The sequence below is a fragment of the Triticum urartu genome, chromosome 4A, assembly GCF_056163025.1.
Source record: "Triticum urartu cultivar PI428250 chromosome 4A, HENAU_Tu73, whole genome shotgun sequence".
NCBI lineage: Eukaryota > Viridiplantae > Streptophyta > Magnoliopsida > Poales > Poaceae > Triticum > Triticum urartu.
In genome coordinates, this window is record NC_141876.1 from 563146283 (window position 1) to 563164514 (window position 18232).

The window sequence follows — 18232 nt, forward strand, 5'->3', positions numbered from 1 at the left end:
TGAATTTATGCTCTGCCGTGAAAATGCGCTGGTATGACCCTAGCCATGGTGGCGCCCCTCTTCCCACGTTTAGGTGCTTCCTCTCTCCATGCTCTTCCATCTGTTCATCTAACTTCCTCCCCCTCCACTCCTGGTCGAGGCACACGTCGTTGATGCTCTGCTATATGAAGCAACCTTCCACTTCAATTATTTTGCTTGGTGACAGATATAGTTCACTTTGTCTATAATCTTCTTTTCTTTTTTTCAGTTTTTTTCCAACTACATAGGTTAGTGTTTAGTCTCCAAGGAAGGTAAGTGTTTATTTATTCAACATTTAATAACGACATGTATTACATGATGTGATGCTTGAGTGTGATTTTGTAGGCAAGACATCAACAGAAAGGTGTTGGGATGTCACCTTTAGTGCCTAAATGCTTCTAAAGTTTCCATCGGCGTTCAACGGGGTTTTGGAGAGATCCTGACCAGCTTAACTGACAACCCCGCTTACTCCTGCAACGTAAGGATTCCAGGCAGGCCACTGATCTCCACTGCCGGCAATTTATTCTGTACTGTCACTATCCCATCTCCTGTTGTTCTATATGGTCCACGTAAAAGAGGTTTTTGATGCATTGGTTATTTGTATTAGATGATTAGTACATCAGGAAATTGCACAACCTCCCCATCTTTCTAATCTAAATGATGGTAAGCACGAGTAGGCTTCTATGCCTACCAGACTACGTTTTTAAAGCGTCCCTAAGGCGACGCCTAGGCATCGAAGCGCTCCCCCTCCGCTTTGGAAAATCGATCACTTTGGACGCCTAGGTGTCCAAAGCGCCCGCCTAGGCGTCGCCTAGGCGCCAAAGCGCCCCCCCCCCCCCCCCTAAGGCGGTAAGGCGTCGCCTTAAAAACATAACTACCGGATCCAGTGTAAGATTTTTCTAAATTGATGTAGTTATAGAGCTACAGAATGGGCTTGGATGTAAGAAACCACAAATTTTAAATTAAAGCGAACCATGTTTTCGCTCTAGGTTATGTACTTACTCTGTTATCCACTTACCATGTTAATTCATATATCACATGCCGTGCTAGGATATAGGAGGCTTACATTGCATGCAGCAGAGCAGGTCGATCAGGCAAATCATCATTCGAAGTTTGGGTCGATGATGATGTGTAATAGACTCCTCATGCTGCTCTTGTGTTGTGGTGTTTGCGGCGGCGTCGCTCGTGGTAGTCATATACTGATAGTTGGTTTAATTCTGGTTAAAAGTGTCAGGCTTTTGAGAACAAGGTAATGTCACCTCTGAAACTTAGGTGTCTCTTTGTGCTCATTTTCAGATATATTGGTATTGCGCATATCTGGTCAAGGTGCCTGAAATTGATACTAGCTCTTAGCTCTGGTCAAGGAGTTACTCATTTGTCGGATGGCTAAATCTTGCTGTACATAAGGGTCAGTAGAAGAACTGTATTCTTACTGTGATGATGTCCATATGGCACACTCAATGGATATGTCCATCAACAGGTTTTTACAACGCAGAGAGTCAGGCGACAAAGCAGTCAGACCAAACTATCTCTATCCATATATATGTAGTCTGATGTTACGCCATAGCCGAACCATATACGTTTCTTATACTGCTCTGCTTTTGATGTATTAGACTTCTATCCATTGTAATGAACTTATTGTCGTGGGAGATCACTATGGCTTGATTATATGGTATGAAGTTTGGGTTTGGTTTTGAGCTCAGCTGTATCAATTGTACATGCTTACAACCATAGATACATGAGATAATTCATTGAGTGATTAAGCATAGTTTTGGATTTGGCGTGCTGGACCAATTAGATGGACACTAGATGGACTCTAGCACTTGGATACTAGTGTCGGAATGTCAGGCACCAGAAGGTTAAGCATCATCTTGTCTTGAACATATTATCACGCTGATCAGGTGTTAGTCTTCGACTTTTGTGGCCTCGGGCTTTTTCAGGACGAGAACGATTTTAGCCGGATGTGTTAGGTTTACGCAGTCCCCCGAAGATCGGCCAACCGCGGGAAGTAGGACTAGCAAGTTTTGAGTTTTGCTAATGCGTGAGAATCACCTATGTTTTCTTCTTTCCAGGATGTGGAGATTGAAGGTAGACAGCACAATCTCCTACTAATGCATTGTACTTGTTACTATAATCTCTCTTATTTCGTAATTGGTATAGAAAAACGGTAATGCAAAAAATCTGACGTCAATTTTTTTAAGCATGGAAAATTTAATTTTTTTATGGCAAATTTAGTTCACGAGCACAAAAATTCCCTGACAAAAAAAAAACTGAGACGGATTTGACATGCATATCAACTAAATTTGTCATCATCGGCAAACACATATTATCATAAAAAAACATTCGATTTGCCATTTTCAAAAATTTGACGCTGGAATTATAGTGGAGTATAGGGAAAACACCTTTGAGAACAATCACAGTATCCAGACTCTTATAAAATCACCAACATATATCATTCGGGCAGTGATGACAAAAAAGACTCTGCGGACTTGCTTATTCCGGCGCTACTGTGTGCGGACTGCACGCAGACAGGTATTTGCCGTGCCTTACTCGCGTAACAAATTAAACGACGTGTACCAGTACTTAAAAAACCCATGCACATACTATATGCCGGGGAAACGTAGATTATTCAGCGGAGTACGCGCGCGGCTTTGCCTCGGACCGTCACACCCACACGTACGAGTGCTCGGTGGCCATGCATGTAGCTAGAGCGCCTTGAAGCCGAGGAGCTTCCAGGTGCTGGTGCGCGAGCCGGGCACGCCCCACACGACGCACTCGTACTGGCCCCTGCTCCCGCCGGGCGCCCTCGCCGCGGTCACCACGAGCCTGTAGTTGGTGCCGAGGCCGCCGCCCGCCGGCCGCTCCATCTCGCCGCGCTCCACCTTGACGAACACCAGGGTCGTCCGGCGCGTGATGTCATGCACGAGCACGGCGAACCGGCCCGCCTGCTGCACCACCATGCCGTTCAGGTCGCGATCCGGTATCGGCGCCCACGCGGCGTCTGTCGTCGCGGCGACGGCAAGCAGGACGAGGACCGCCACGAGCACAGCCTGCAGAGACCTCATAGTGGCGTGTCACACACTAGCACTGGTGTGCACTGGTGCAGTTTTCTTGTCGTACGTGGGTGCCTTTGCATGCCCCGAGGCCGGCGATCTTTATAGCGCGGGCAAAGGCGTCGAGCGATGCGCAAGTCTGAAGCTAGCGCCGACGCGAGCGACACGCAGCCGGACAGCGCTGCAAGAGTGCGTGCCATGGTCAACAGGTGATGGATGCGTCGCCACTTTTCTCTGGATCGTGCGACAGCGAGGCCAGTTTGACGCATGCCATGCGCCCCTGGAATCGAGGCCGGCCAGGGGATGACGAGAACTTAATTCCCGGAGGCGTATCTGGGAGATTGATGCAGTGCGATCGAAGGTACGTACGCGCGCACGCCATCTTCTGCATGCGTCCATGATCTTCAGCTCGATTTCTTGGCTCTGTAGGGCGAAGAGCCTACCGCCCATTTCTTCTAGGGCTTATTCCATCTGTGCCCCTAATTTCTTAGTTGTGTTCAGTTTTTTCCACGCTTTAAATTTTTGCTCACTTTTCCCCATTCCCTTAGCTGAAACTCTCGCAAATATTCATAACAGACGTTTGCCGTCTTGACCGTTAACTGACTTGTGGGGCCACGTTGGACTCTGTTGACTGTGGCTGTGGCTTCGTTGGTTGGGCCGTGTTTGTGTTCATAGGACGGGCCCGTTAGTTTGTTGGTAATAAATTAAAAAAGCCTGCTATCGATGGATGCAGCCTGCTATGCATGCTCGGCTTTGGCATCGATGTAGCCTGCTATGCATGCGAACACCGCCACGCACGCATCTAGTGATCTAGACCTAATAACATGCATGCACGCCGACACACATGCATCGATCCGTGCCGCACGGTTGCCGGTGGATTCAGTCGCTCCGCAGCGTCGTTTCACGCGTCGCAGGCATCCGTGTCGGTGGCAGAAGGGGCAGGCTGCACGCACGGTCGCGTCCATATGTCGAGGCATCGGTTCACACCGCAGGCTGCACGCACGCTCGTGAATGGGAGGCAGGCAGCCGCCAACGCAGAGCACGCAGAAGGGGGAGGCAGGCAGCCGCCAACGCAGAGCACGCAAAGCACGCTCACATCGATTCACGTTCACACATTGATGATCGCATCGGTTCACGCACGCACTGAGTCACGATCTACGCCGTTTGCGCGTGTACCCACCTCGTCTCCCTGGGCTATTTAAACTGCCCTTCATTGCCTCTTCTTCTACAGATCCATCTGCGCCTCCAACTTCTCTTCTTCCCCCAAAAGCCAAAGTCGTTCCACTGATGCAGTACAACGGGTCGACGTTCCAAGCGCCGCCCACCGTGCCGGAACGGCGGTACCCCGCCAACGTCGTCGTCGAGGAATCCCTCCGCGTGTCGGCCGACGTTCTCCCGCTGGAGGGGAAGCACTGAGCTTGCACGGGGGTTCCTCCGTGCGGGCTTCCACCACCTCCCGGCGGGCTCGCCGCCCATGTTCAACCTCGTGGAGCAGCGTCCCCACGCCAACGCTCAAGTGGTAGGGCTCGTCGTCCACTTCACCAACAAGTTCGATGCCTACTACCTGCTTGGCAAGGTGTATTGGTGTGGGTGCGAGTTCATCGCATTCACGACCTATAACATCTTCACCGACTTCGAGAGCGTCTTCCCCGCTCGCAACCGCATGCACAGCCTCCCGTACTACCTCGGCGACAACGGCCTTGAGGAGGAGGAGTACTGAAGCCGGCGGCGAAGAAGATGGTGAAGCCGGCGGTTAAGGTGAAGACGACGGTGAAGACATGGCGGTGTTGCCCTAGCTACCCTATCTATCTACTATGTAGTGTGAGTTTGGTGTGTGTGTTGCCCGAGCTACACTAGTAGAAAACGGGGCTTTGGTCCAGGCCGGGTCAGCCCATTAGTCCCGGTTCAGTCCAGAACCGGGACCAATGTGGGCATTGGTCCCGGTTCGTGAGCCCAGGGGGCCGGCCGGGCCACGTGGGCCATTGGTCCCGGTTCATCTGGACCTTTTGGTCCCGGTTGGTGGGATGAACCGGGACCAATGGGCCTCGCTCCTGGCCCACCACCATTGGTCTCGGTTGGTGGCTTGAACCGGGACCAAAGGCTCCCCTTTAGTCCCGGCTCATGTCACCAACCGGGACCAATGAGGTGCCTATATATACCCCTCGCTCGCGAGCAGAGCACCCCAGTGCTCTGTTTTTCTCTGGCCGAGGGGGAGAGGGCTTGGTGGTGCTCTAACTCACCTCCTATGCACACAAGGTGTTCGATGGAATGCCCGAGCCACACTACTTAAGCTTTCTCCTCTCCAAGCTCGACCTCCAAGCTCCATTTTCCATAATATTTGTCTAGGTTTAGCGGCCCGTCACGCCCCGTCCCCGTCTTCACCGCCGTCGATCACCCGCGCCGAGCTCATCACCGGCACCACCGTGGTGAGCCTCTTGTTCTTATCTTCTTTCTGAAAAGAAAAATATTCTTACTTGTATGTTTACATAGATACTTGTATTATTTTCTTACTTTTATTATTGCATCTTATATAGTGCGATGGTTTTGGTATCCGCCCCCGTCGGCCCTCGTCCTGTCTATGATTCGGATGTGCTATATATATTATCTTTATAACTATTGGTTCATTTATTGTTTATGAAAATTATGCCGACCAACGTGACATAGATTTTATTTATGTAGGATGTATGTGAATCGGAAATGCCAACTGACCCTATTGTCGAGAGGTTAAATTTAGTTGAAGAAGAAAACAATTTGTTGAAGGAAAAAATAAAAAAATTGAGGAGGAGAAGATGATATTGGAGTTGCATGTTGCGGATGTCGTCGATGATCACAAGATCAAGATGGATGCAATGCGCTTGAAGATTAGAAAGATTAGAAAATATGCCATTCATACCGAGGCTTGTTATCATTATGCCATTGGATCAATTGTTACCTTGGTTGCGATTATGATCGCATTTGTTTTCGCATTGAAATGTTTTACATAGTTTCAATGTATGGTTTAATTAATTAGATGCTCTAGAGAGCTATATGTTGTTAGATGAGAACTATGTATGCACTTTGGTTTTAATGTGATGATGAACTTCTATTAATTTGGACACTTAATTATATATAATGCACGCAGATGAACTGGCAATGGATGTACGGTGACAGACACACCCGCGAGTACATTAAGGGCGTGCATGAGTTTCTCGATGCGGCTGAGGCAAACAAGCAGAATGGTTTTATGTGTTGTCCATGCACTCAATGTGGGAATACGAGGTCTTACTCTAACCGGAAAATCCTTCACTCCCACCTCCTTTACAAGGGTTTCATGCCACACTATAATGTTTGGACGAGGCACGGAGTGTTGGGGAACGTTGCAGAAAACAAAAATTTTCCTACTCGTTTCACCAAGATCCATCTAGGAGTTCATCTAGCAACGAGTCATCGGATGCATCTACATACCTTTGTAGATCACACGCGGAAGCGTTCAAAGAACGGGGATGAGGAAGGCGTACTCGACGTGATCCAAATCACCGATGACCAAGCGCCGAACGGACGGCACCTCCGCGTTCAACACACGTACGGGACGGGAGACGTCTCCTCCTTCTTGATCCAGCAAGGGGGGAGGAGAGGTTGATGAAGATCCAGCAGCACGACGGCGTGGTGGTGGATGCAGGGCGTCACAGTAGCAGGGCTTCGCCTATACTACGAAGGAGAGACGTAACGGGGAGAGAGGGAGGCGCCAGGGGCTGGGGTGTGAAGTCCCTCCTCTCCCCCACTATATATAGGAGGGCCAAGGGGGGGTGGTGCGCAGCCTAGGAGATCCAATCTCCTAGGTGTGGCTGCCAAGGGGAGGTTTCCCTCCCCCCCAAGGCACCTAGGGGTGCCTTCCACTAGTGGGACTCCTCCCCCATGAAAACCCTAGGCGCATGGGCCTAGTGGGGCTGATGCCCTTGGCCCATCTAGGCCAAGGCGCACCCCCTACAGCCCATGTGGCCCCCCGGGACAGGTGGCCCCACCCGGTGGGCCCCCGGGACCCCTCCGGTGGTCCCGGTACAATACCGATAACCCCGAAACTTGTCCCGATGGACAAAACAGCACTTCCTATATATAATTCTTTACCTCCGGACCATTCCGGAACTCCTCGTGACGTCCAGGATCTCATCCGGGACTCCGAACAACATTCGGGTTACTGCATATACATATCTTCACAACCCTAGCGTCACCGAACCTTAAGTGTGTAGACCCTACGGGTTCGGGAGACAAGCAGACATGACCGAGACGACTCTCCGGTCAATAACCAACAGCGGGATCTGGATACCCATGTTGGCTCCCACATGCTCCATGATGATCTCATCGGATGAACCACGATGTCGAGGATTCAATCAACCCCGTATGCAATTCCCTTTGTCAATCGATATGTTACTTGCCCGAGATTCGATCGTCGGTATCCCAATACCTCGTTCAATCTCGTTACCGGCAAGTCACTTTACTCGTACCGTAATGCATGATCCCGTGACCAGACACTTGGTCACTTTGAGCTCATTATGATGATGCATTACCGAGTGGGCCCGGTGATACCTCTCCGTCATACGGAGTGACAAATCCCAGTCTTGATCCATGTCAACCCAACAGACACTTTCGGAGATACCCGTAGTCTACCTTTATAGTCACCCAGTTACGTTGTGACGTTTGGTATACCCAAAGCACTCCTACGGTATCCGGGAGTTACACGATCTCATGGTCTAAGGAAAAGATACTTTGACATTGGAAAACTCTAGCAAACGAACTATACGATCTTGTGCTATGTTTAGGATTGGGTCTCGTCCATCACATCATTCTCCTAATGATGTGATCTCGTTATCAATGACATCCAATGTCCATAGTCAGGAAACCATGACTATCTGTTGATCAACGAGCTAGTCAACTAGAGGCTTACTAGGGACATGTTGGTGTCTGTTATTCACACATGTATTACGATTTCCGGATAATACAATTATAGCATGAATAAAGACAATTATCATGAACAAGGAAATATAATAATAAAGCTTTTATTATTGCCTCTAGGGCATATTTCCAACAGTCTCCCACTTGCACTAGAGTCAATAATCTAGTTACATTGTGATGAATCGAACACCCATGGAATTCTGGTGTTGATCATGTTTTGCTCTAGGGAGAGGTTCAGTCAACGGATCCGCTACATTCAGGTCCGTATGTACTTTACAAATCTCTATGTCTCCATCTTGAACATTTTCACGAATGGAGTTGAAGCGACGCTTGATGTGCCTTGTCTTCTTGTGAAACCTGGGCTCCTTGGCAAGAGCAATAGCTCTAGTGTTGTCACAGAAGAGCTTGATCGGCCCCGACGCATTGGGTATGACTCCTAGGTCGGTGATGAACTCCTTCACCCATATTGCTTCATGTGCTGCCTCCGAGGCTGCCATGTACTCCGCTTCACATGTAGATCCTGCCACGACGCTTTGCTTGCAACTGCACCAGCTTACTGCCCCACCATTCAAAATATACACGTATCCGGTTTGTGACTTAGAGTCATCCAGATCTGTGTCGAAGCTAGCGTCGACGTAACCCTTTACGACGAGCTCTTCGTCACCTCCATAAACGAGAAACATTTCCTTAGTCCTTTTCAGGTACTTCAGGATATTCTTGACCGCTGTCCAGTGTTCCTTGCCGGGATTACTTTGGTACCTTCCTACCAAACTTACGGCAAGGTTTACATCAGGTCTGGTACACAGCATGGCATACATAATAGAACCTATGGCTGATGCATAGGGGATGACGCTCATCTCTTCTATATCTTCTGCCGTGGTCGGACATTGAGCTGAGCTCAATTTCATACCTTGTAACACAGGCAAGAACCCCTTCTTAGACTGATCCATATTGAACTTCTTCAATATCTTATCAAGGTATGTGCTTTGTGAAAGACCTATGAGGCGTCTCGATCTATCTCTATAGATCTTGATGCCTAATATATAAGCAGCTTCTCCAAGGTCCTTCATTGAAAAACTTTTATTCAAGTAGGCCTTGATGCTGTCCAAGAGTTCTATATCATTTCCCATCAACAGTATGTCATCTACATATAATATGAGAAATGCTACAGAGCTCCCACTCACATTCTTGTAAACGCAGGCTTCTCCATAAGTCTGCGTAAACCCAAACGCTTTGATCATCTCATCAAAGCGAATGTTCCAACTCCGAGATGCTTGCACCAGCCCATAAATCGAGCGTTGGAGCTTGCACACCTTGTCAGCATTCTTAGGATCGACAAAACCTTCCGGCTGCATCATATACAATTCTTCCTTAAGGAAACCATTAAGGAATGCCGTTTTGACGTCCATTTACCATATCTCATAATCGTAGAATGCGGCAATTGCTAACATGATTCGGACGGACTTTAGCTTCGCTACCGGTGAGAAAGTCTCATCGTAGTCAACCCCTTGAACTTGTCGATAACCCTTAGCGACAAGTCGAGCTTTATAGATGGTCACATTACCATCCGCGTCTATCTTCTTCTTAAAGATCCATTTATTTTCTATGGCTCGCCGTTCAACGGGCAAGTCAGTCAAAGTCCATACTTCGTTTTCATACATGGATCCTATCTCGGATTTCATGGCTTCCAGTCATTTTTCGGAATCCGGGCCTGCCATCGCTTCTTCATAGTTCGAGGGTTCACCGTTGTCTAACAACATGATTTCCAAGACAGGGTTGCCGTACCACTCTGGTGCGGAACGTGTCCTTGTGGACCTTCGAATTTCAGTAGGAGCTTGATCAGAAGTATCTTGATCATTATCATTAACTTCCTCTCTAGTCGGTGCAGGCACCTCAGGAACATTTTCTTGAGTTGCGCCATTTGCCGGTTCAAGAGGTAATACTTCATCAAGCTCTACTTTCCTCCCACTTACTTCTTTCGAGAGAAACTCCTTCTCTAGAAAGGACCCATTCTTGGCAACAAAGATCTTGCCTTCGGATCTGAGGTAGAAGGTATACCCAATAGTTTCTTTTGGGTATCCTATGAAGACGCATTTTTCCGACTTGGGTTCGAGCTTTTCAGGTTGAAGTTTCTTGACATAAGCATCGCATCCCCAAACTTTTAGAAACGACAGCTTAGGTTTCTTCCCAAACCATAATTCATACGGTGTCGTCTCAACGGATTTCGAGGGAGCCCTATTTAAAGTGAATGCGGCAGTCTCTAAAGCATAGCCCCAAAAAGATAGCGGTAAATCGGGAAGAGACATCATAGACCGCACCATATCTAATAGAGTGCGATTACGACGTTCGGACACACCGTTATGCTGAGGTGTTCCAGGCGGCGTGAGTTGTGAAACTATTCCACATTCTCTTAAGTGTGTGCCAAACTCGTGACTCAAGTATTCTCCTCCACGATCTGATCGTAGAAACTTGATTTTCCTGTCACGTTGATTCTCAACCTCACTCTGAAATTCCTTGAACTTTTCAAAGGTTTCAGACTTGTGTTTCATTAAGTAGACATACCCATATCTACTCAAGTCATCAGTGAGGGTGAGAACATAACGATAGCCACCGCGAGCCTCAACACTCATTGGACCGCACACATCAGTATGTATGATTTCCAATAAGTTGGTCGCTCGCTCCATTGTTCCTGAGAACGGAGTCTTGGTCATCTTACCCATGAGGCATGGTTCGCACGTGTCAAATGATTCATAATCAAGAGACACTAAAAGTCCATCTGCATGGAGCTTCTTCATGCGTTTGACACCTATGTGACCAAGGCGGCAGTGCCACAAGTATGTGGGACTATCATTATCAACCTTACATCTTTTAGTACTCACATTATGAACATGTGTAGCATCACGTTCGAGATTCATAAAGAATAAACCATTCACCATAGGAGCATGACCATAAAACATATCTCTCATATAAATAGAACAACCATTATTCTCGGATTTAAATGAGTAGCCATCTCGAATTAAACGAGATCCCGATACAATGTTCATGCTCAAAGCTGGCACTAAATAACAATTATTAAGGTTTAAAACTAATCCCGAAGGTAGATGTAGAGGTAGCGTGCCGACGGCGATCACATTGACCTTGGAACCATTCCCGACGCACATCGTCACCTCGTCCTTTGCCAGTTTCCGCTTATTCCGCAGCCCCTGCTTTGAGTTACAAATGTGAGCAACTGCACCGGTATCAAATACCCAGGAGCTACTATGGGCACTAGTAAGGTACACATCAATTACATGTATATCACATATACCTTTTGTTTTGCCGTTCTTCTTGTCTGCTAAGTATTTAGGGCAGTTCCGCTTCCAGTGACCGCTTCCCTTGCAATAAAAGCACTCAGTCTCGGGCTTGGGTCCATTCTTTGGCTTCTTCCCGGCAACTTGCTTGCCGGGCGCGGCAACCTCCTTGCCGTCCTTCTTGAAGTTCTTTTTACCCTTGCCTTTCTTGAACTTAGTGGTTTTATTGACCATCAGCACTTGATGTTCCTTCTTGACTTCTACCTACGCTGATTTCAGCATTGAGAACAACTCAGGAATGGTCTTTTGCATCCCCTGCATGTTGAAGTTCATCACAAAGCTCTTGTAGCTTGGTGGAAGCGACTGGAGGATTCTGTCAATGACCGCATCATCCGGGAGATTAACTCCCAGCTGAGACAAGCGGTTATGTAACCCAGACATAGTGAGTATGTGCTCACTGACAGAACTATTTTCCTCCATCTTACAGCTGAAGAACTTATCGGAGACTTCATATCTCTTGATCCGGGCATGAGCTTGAAAAACCATTTTCAGCTCTTCGAACATCTCATATGCTCCATGTCTCTCAAAACGCTTTTGGAGCCCCGGCTCTAAGCTGTAAAGCATGCCGCACTGAACAAGGGAGTAGTCGTCAACACGTGTCTGCCAAGCGTTCATAACGTCTTGGTTCTGTGGGACGGGAGCTTCACCTAGCGGTGCTTGTAGGACATAATCTTTCTTGGCAGCTATGAGGATGATCCTCAGGTTCCGGACCCAGTCCGTATAGTTGCTGCCATCGTCTTTCAGCTTGGTTTTCTCTAGGAACGCGTTGAAGTTGAGGACTACGTTGGCCATTTGATCTACAAGACATATTGCAAAGATTTTAGACTAAGTTCATGATAATTAAGTTCATCTAATCAAATTATTAATGAACTCCCACTTAGATTAGACATCCCTCTAGTCATCTAAGTATTACATGATCCGAGTTGACTAGGCCGTGTCCGATCATCACGTGAGACGGACTAGTCAACATCGGTGAACATCTTCATGTTGATCGTATCTTCTATACGACTCATGCTCGACCTTTCGGTCTTCTGTGTTCCGAGGCCATGTCTGTACATGCTAGGCTCGTCAAGTCAACCTAAGTGTTTGCATGTGTAAATCTGTCTTACACCCGTTGTATGTGAACGTCTGAATAAAACACCCGATCATCACGTGATGTTTTGAAACAGCGAACTGTCGCAACGGTGCACAGTTAGGGGGAACACTTCTTGAAATTAGTATGAGGGATCATCTTATTTACTACCGTCATTCTAAGTAAACAAGATGTAAAACATGATAAACATCACATGCAATCAAATAATGAACGTGACATGATATGGCCAATATCACATAGCTCCTTTGATCTCCATCTGGGGCTCCATGATCATCTTGTCACCGGCTTGACACCATGATCTCCATCATCATGATCTCCATCATCGTGTCTCCATGAAGTTGCTCGCCAACTATTACTTCTACTACTATGGCTAACGCATTTAGCAATAAAGTAAAGTAATTTACATGGCGTTTCTCAATGACTCGCAGGTCATATAAAAGAATAAAGACAACTCCTATGGCTCCTGCCGGTTGTCATACTCATCGACATGCAAGTCGTGATTCCTATTACAATAGCATGAACATCTCATACAACACATATAGATCATTCATCATTCATCACAACTTTGGCCATATCATATCACAAACCACTTGCTGCAAAAACAAGTTAGACGTCCTCTAATTGTTGTTGCAAGTTTTACGTGGCTGAATTAGGGTTCTAGCAAGAATGTCTTCTTACCTACGTTAAAGCCACAACGTGATTTGTCAACTTCTATTTACCCTTCATAAGGACCCTATTCATCGAATCCGCTCCAACTAAAGTGGGAGAGACAGACACCCGCCAGCCACATTATGCAACTAGTGCATGTTAGTCGGTGGAACCGGTCTCACATAAGCGTACGTGTAAGGTTGGTCCGGGCCGCTTCATCCCACAATACCGCTGAAGCAAGAAAAGACTAGTAGCGGCAAGAAAGTTGACAAATCTACGCCCACAACAAATTGTGTTCTACTCGCGCAAGAAGAACTACGCATAGACCTAGCTCATGATGCCACTGTTGGGGAACGTTGCAGAAAACAAAATTTTTCCTACTCGTTTCACCAAGATCCATCTAGGAGTTCATCTAGCAACGAGTCATCGGATGCATCTACATACCTTTGTAGATCACGCGCGGAAGCGTTCAAAGAACGGGGATGAGGAAGGCGTACTCGACGTGATACAAATCACCGATGACCAAGCGTCGAACGGACGGCACCTCCGCGTTCAACACACGTACGGGACGGGAGACGTCTCCTCCTTCTTGATCCAGCAAGGGGGGAGGAGAGGTTGATGAAGATCCAGCAGCACGACGGCGTGGTGGTGGATGCAGGGCGTCACAGTAGCAGGGCTTCGCCTATACTACGAAGGAGAGACGTAACGGGGAGAGAGGGAGGCGCCAGGGGCTGGGGTGTGAAGTCCCTCCTCTCCCCCACTATATATAGGAGGGCCAAGGGGGGGGTGCGCAGCCTAGGAGATCCAATCTCCTAGGTGCGGCTGCCAAGGGGAGGTTTCCCTCCCCCCCAAGGCACCTAGGGGTGCCTTCCACTAGTGGGACTCCTCCCTCATGGAAACCCTAGGCGCATGGGCCTAGTGGGGCTGATTCCCTTGGCCCATCTAGGCCAAGGCGCACCCCCTACAGCCCATGTGGCCCCCCGGGACAGGTGGCCCCACCCGGTGGGCCCCCGGGACCCCTCCGGTGGTCCCGGTACAATACCGATAACCCCGAAACTTATCCCGGTGGACAAAACAGCACTTCCTATATATAATTCTTTACCTCCGGACCATTCCGGAACTCCTCGTGACGTCCGGGATCTCATACGGGACTCCGAACAACATTCGGGTTACTGCATATACATATCTTCACAACCCTAGCATCACCGAACCTTAAGTGTGTAGACCCTACGGGTTCGGGAGACAAGCAGACATGACCGAGACGACTCTCCGGTCAATAACCAACAGCGGGATCTGGATACCCATGTTGGCTCCCACATGCTCCACGATGATCTCATCGGATTAACCACGATGTCGAGGATTCAATCAACCCCGTATGCAATTCCCTTTGTCAATCGATATGTTACTTGCCCGAGATTCGATCGTCGGTATCCCAATACCTCGTTCAATCTCGTTACCGGCAAGTCACTTTACTCGTACCGTAATGCATGATCCCGTGACCAGACACTTGGTCACTTTGAGCTCATTATGATGATGCATTACCGAGTGGGCCCGGTGATACCTCTCCGTCATACGGAGTGACAAATCCCAGTCTTGATCCATGTCAACCCAACAGACACTTTCGGAGATACCCGTAGTCTACCTTTATAGTCACCCAGTTACGTTGTGACGTTTGGTATACCCAAAGCACTCCTACGGTATCCGGGAGTTACACGATCTCATGGTCTAAGGAAAAGATACTTTGACATTGGAAAACTCTAGCAAACGAACTATACGATCTTGTGCTATGTTTAGGATTGGGTCTCGTCCATCACATCATTCTCCTAATGATGTGATCTCGTTATCAATGACATCCAATGTCCATAGTCAGGAAACCATGACTATCTGTTGATCAACGAGCTAGTCAACTAGAGGCTTACTAGGGACATGTTGGTGTCTGTTATTCACACATGTATTACGATTTCCGGATAATACAATTATAGCATGAATAAAGACAATTATCATGAACAAGGAAATATAATAATAAAGCTTTTATTATTGCCTCTAGGGCATATTTCCAACACGGAGAAATAGGGGTTATGATGGAAGACGGCGAAGAAGAAGAGTACGATGACAACTATGTGCCCCCTGAATACGGTGATGCTGCAACGGGGGGAGCTGGTGAAGATCAAGAGGAACCAGGCGATGTGCCCAATGATGCTGCAACGGGTGAAGCTGCTGAAGATCAAGAGGAACCAGACGATGTGCCCGATGATGATGATCTCCGCCGGGTCATTGTCGATGCAAGGACGCAATGGAAAGTCAAAAGGAGAAGCTGAAGTTCGATCGCATGTTAGAGGATCACAAAAAAGGGTTATACCCCAATTGTGAAGATGGCAACACAAAGCTCGGTACCATACTGGAATTGCTGCAGTGGAAGGCAGAGAATGTTGTGGCTGACAAAGGATTTGAGAAGCTACTGAAAATATTGAAGAAGAAGCTTCCAAAGGATAACGAATTGCCCGACAGTACATATGCAGCAAAGAAGGTCGTATGCCCTCTAGGATTGGAGGTGGAGAAGATACATGCATGCCCTAATGACTGCATCCTCTACCGCGGTGCATACAAGGATCTGAACGCATGCCTGGTATGCGGTGCATTGCGGTATAAGATCAGACGAGATGACCCTGGTGATGTTGACGGCGAGCCCCTCGGGAAGAGGGTTCCTGCGATGGTGATGTAGTATGCTCCTATAATACCACGGTTGAAACGTCTGTTCAGAAACGAAGAGCATGCCAGGTTGATGCGATGGCACAGTGAAAACCGAAAGAAAGATGGGAAGTTGAGAGCACCCGCTGACGGGTCGCAGTGGAGAAAAATCGAGAGAAAGTACTGGGATGAGTTTGCAAAGGACCCAAGGAATGTATGGTTTGCTTTAAGCGCAGATGGCATTAATCCTTTCGGGGAGCAGAGCAGCAATCACAGCACCTGGCCCGTGACTCTATGTATGTATAACCTTCCTCCTTGGATGTGCATGAAGCGGAAGTTCATTATGATGCCAGTTCTCATCCAAGGCCCTAAGCAACCCGGCAACGAAATTGATGTGTACCTAAGGCCATTAGTTGAAGAATTTTTACAGCTGTGGAATGGAAGAATTTTTACAACGAAAGAAAGGCAAGCATTTCAAAGGCGAGGCAGATCACCGGAAGAAGCCCGCCATGCGCACCGGTGATCACGTGTTTGCTATGGTCAATGATTTACACTATGTAATCTTTGGAAAGGGTCCCAGTGGACTAGCTATTCCGAATGACGCTGAGGGACACGCACCCATGTGGAAGAAGAAATCTATATTTTGGGACCTACCCTACTGGAAAGACCTAGAGGTCCGCTCCTCAATCGATGTGATGCACGTGACGAAGAACCTTTGCGTGAACCTGCTAGGCTTCTTGGGCGTGTATGGGAAGACAAAAGATACACCTGAGGCACGGGAGGACCTCCAACGTTTGCACGAAAAAGACGGCATGCCTCCGAAGCAGTATAAAGGTCCTGCCAGCTACGCTCTTACGAAAGAAGAGAAAGAAATCTTCTTTGAATGCCTGCTCAGTATGAAGGTCACGACTGGCTTCTCGTCGAATATAAAGGGAATAATAAATATGCCAGAGAAAAAGTTTCAGAACCTAAAGTATCATGACTGCCACGTGATTATGACACAACTGCTTCCGGTTGCATTGAGGGGGCTTCTACCGAAAAACGTCCGATTAGCCATTGTGAAGCTATGTGCATTCCTCAATGCAATCTCTCAGAAGGTGATCGATCCAGAAATCGTACCAAGGCTAAGGAGTGATGTGGCGCAATGTCTTGTCAGTTTCGAGCTGGTGTTCCCACCATCCTTCTTCAATATCATGACGCACGTCCTAGTTCATCTAGTCGACGATATTGTCATCCTGGGGCCCGTATTTCTATACAATATGTTCCCCTTTGAGAGGTTCATGGGAGTCCTAAAGAAATATGTCTGTAACCGCGCTAGGCCAGAAGGAAGCATCTCCATGGGCCATCAAACAGAGGATGTTATCGGGTTTTGTGTTGACTTCATTCCTGGCCTTAAGAAGATAGGTCTCCCTAAATCGCGGTATGAGGGAAGACTGACTGGAAAAGGCACTCTTGGAAGAGACTCAATAATATGCAGGGACGGATATTCTTGGTCTCAAGCAAACTACACAGTTCTACAGAACTCTACCTTGGTGACCCCGTATGTCGATGAACACAAGAACAGTCTGCGCTCCAAACACCCGGAGCAGTGCGTCGACTGGATTACATGTGAACACATCAGGACTTTCAGCAATTGGTTGGAAACACGTCTCAGAGGTGACAACACTGTTTGTGATGAGTTGTACTTGTTGTCCAGGGGACCATCTTTGACTGTATTGACTTACAAAGGATACGAGATAAATGGGAATACATTTTACATGATCGCCCAAGATCAAAAGAGCACCAACCAAAACAGCGGTGTCCGCTTTGATGCAGCAACCGAGAGCGGAAAGGACACATATTATGGTTACATAGTGGACATATGGGAACTTGACTACGGACTTGATTTTAAGGTCCCTTTGTTTAAGTGCAAATGGGTCAATCTGTTAGGCGGCGGGGTACAGGTAGACCCACAGTACGGAATGACAACAGTGGATCTGAAAAATCTTGGGTACACTGACGAACCGTTCGTCCTAGCCAATGATGTGGCACAGGTTATCTATGTGAAGGACATGTCTAACAAACCGAGAAAAAGAAAAGATAAGGAAGCGAATACATCATACGATGAGCCAAAGCGCCACATAGTTCTTTCAGGAAAAAAGGGACATCCTGGGAGTGGACGGCAAGACAGACATGTCTGAAGATTATGAAAAGTTTCATGAAATTCCTCCCTTCAATGTCAAGGCTGACCCAAGCATCCTAATAAACAATGAAGATTATCCATGGTTACGGCGCAATAAGCAAATGACACAAGCGAAGAAAAAGTGAAGACTTTCTCCCGCAACTATTATGATGATACCATGCCAACTTTGTAACACACGAACATGCTACCATTGTCCGTTTTGTACATGCACATGCTATGTGGGTGAAATTATGATACCATCCCAACTTTCAACTTTTTCAGAGTTCATTTG

The 18232-nt window shown here is 47.6% G+C and overlaps 1 protein-coding gene across 1 annotated transcript; it reads right to left on the minus strand.

Moving 5' to 3' along the window:
- Positions 1-2449: 2449 nt before the first annotated feature.
- On the minus strand, positions 2450-3141 carry LOC125554216 (uncharacterized). Its single transcript, XM_048717802.2, has one exon. The coding sequence runs from the start codon at positions 3081-3083 to the stop codon at positions 2724-2726; it is 360 nt and encodes a 119-aa protein (XP_048573759.1). The 5' UTR covers positions 3084-3141; the 3' UTR covers positions 2450-2723.
- Positions 3142-18232: the final 15091 nt, after the last annotated feature.

Excerpts from the sequence above, each read along its gene's own strand:
- LOC125554216 (XM_048717802.2), bottom strand. The coding sequence starts at position 3,083 with ATGAGGTCTCTGCAGGCTGTGCTCGTGGCGGTCCTCGTCCTGCTTGCC.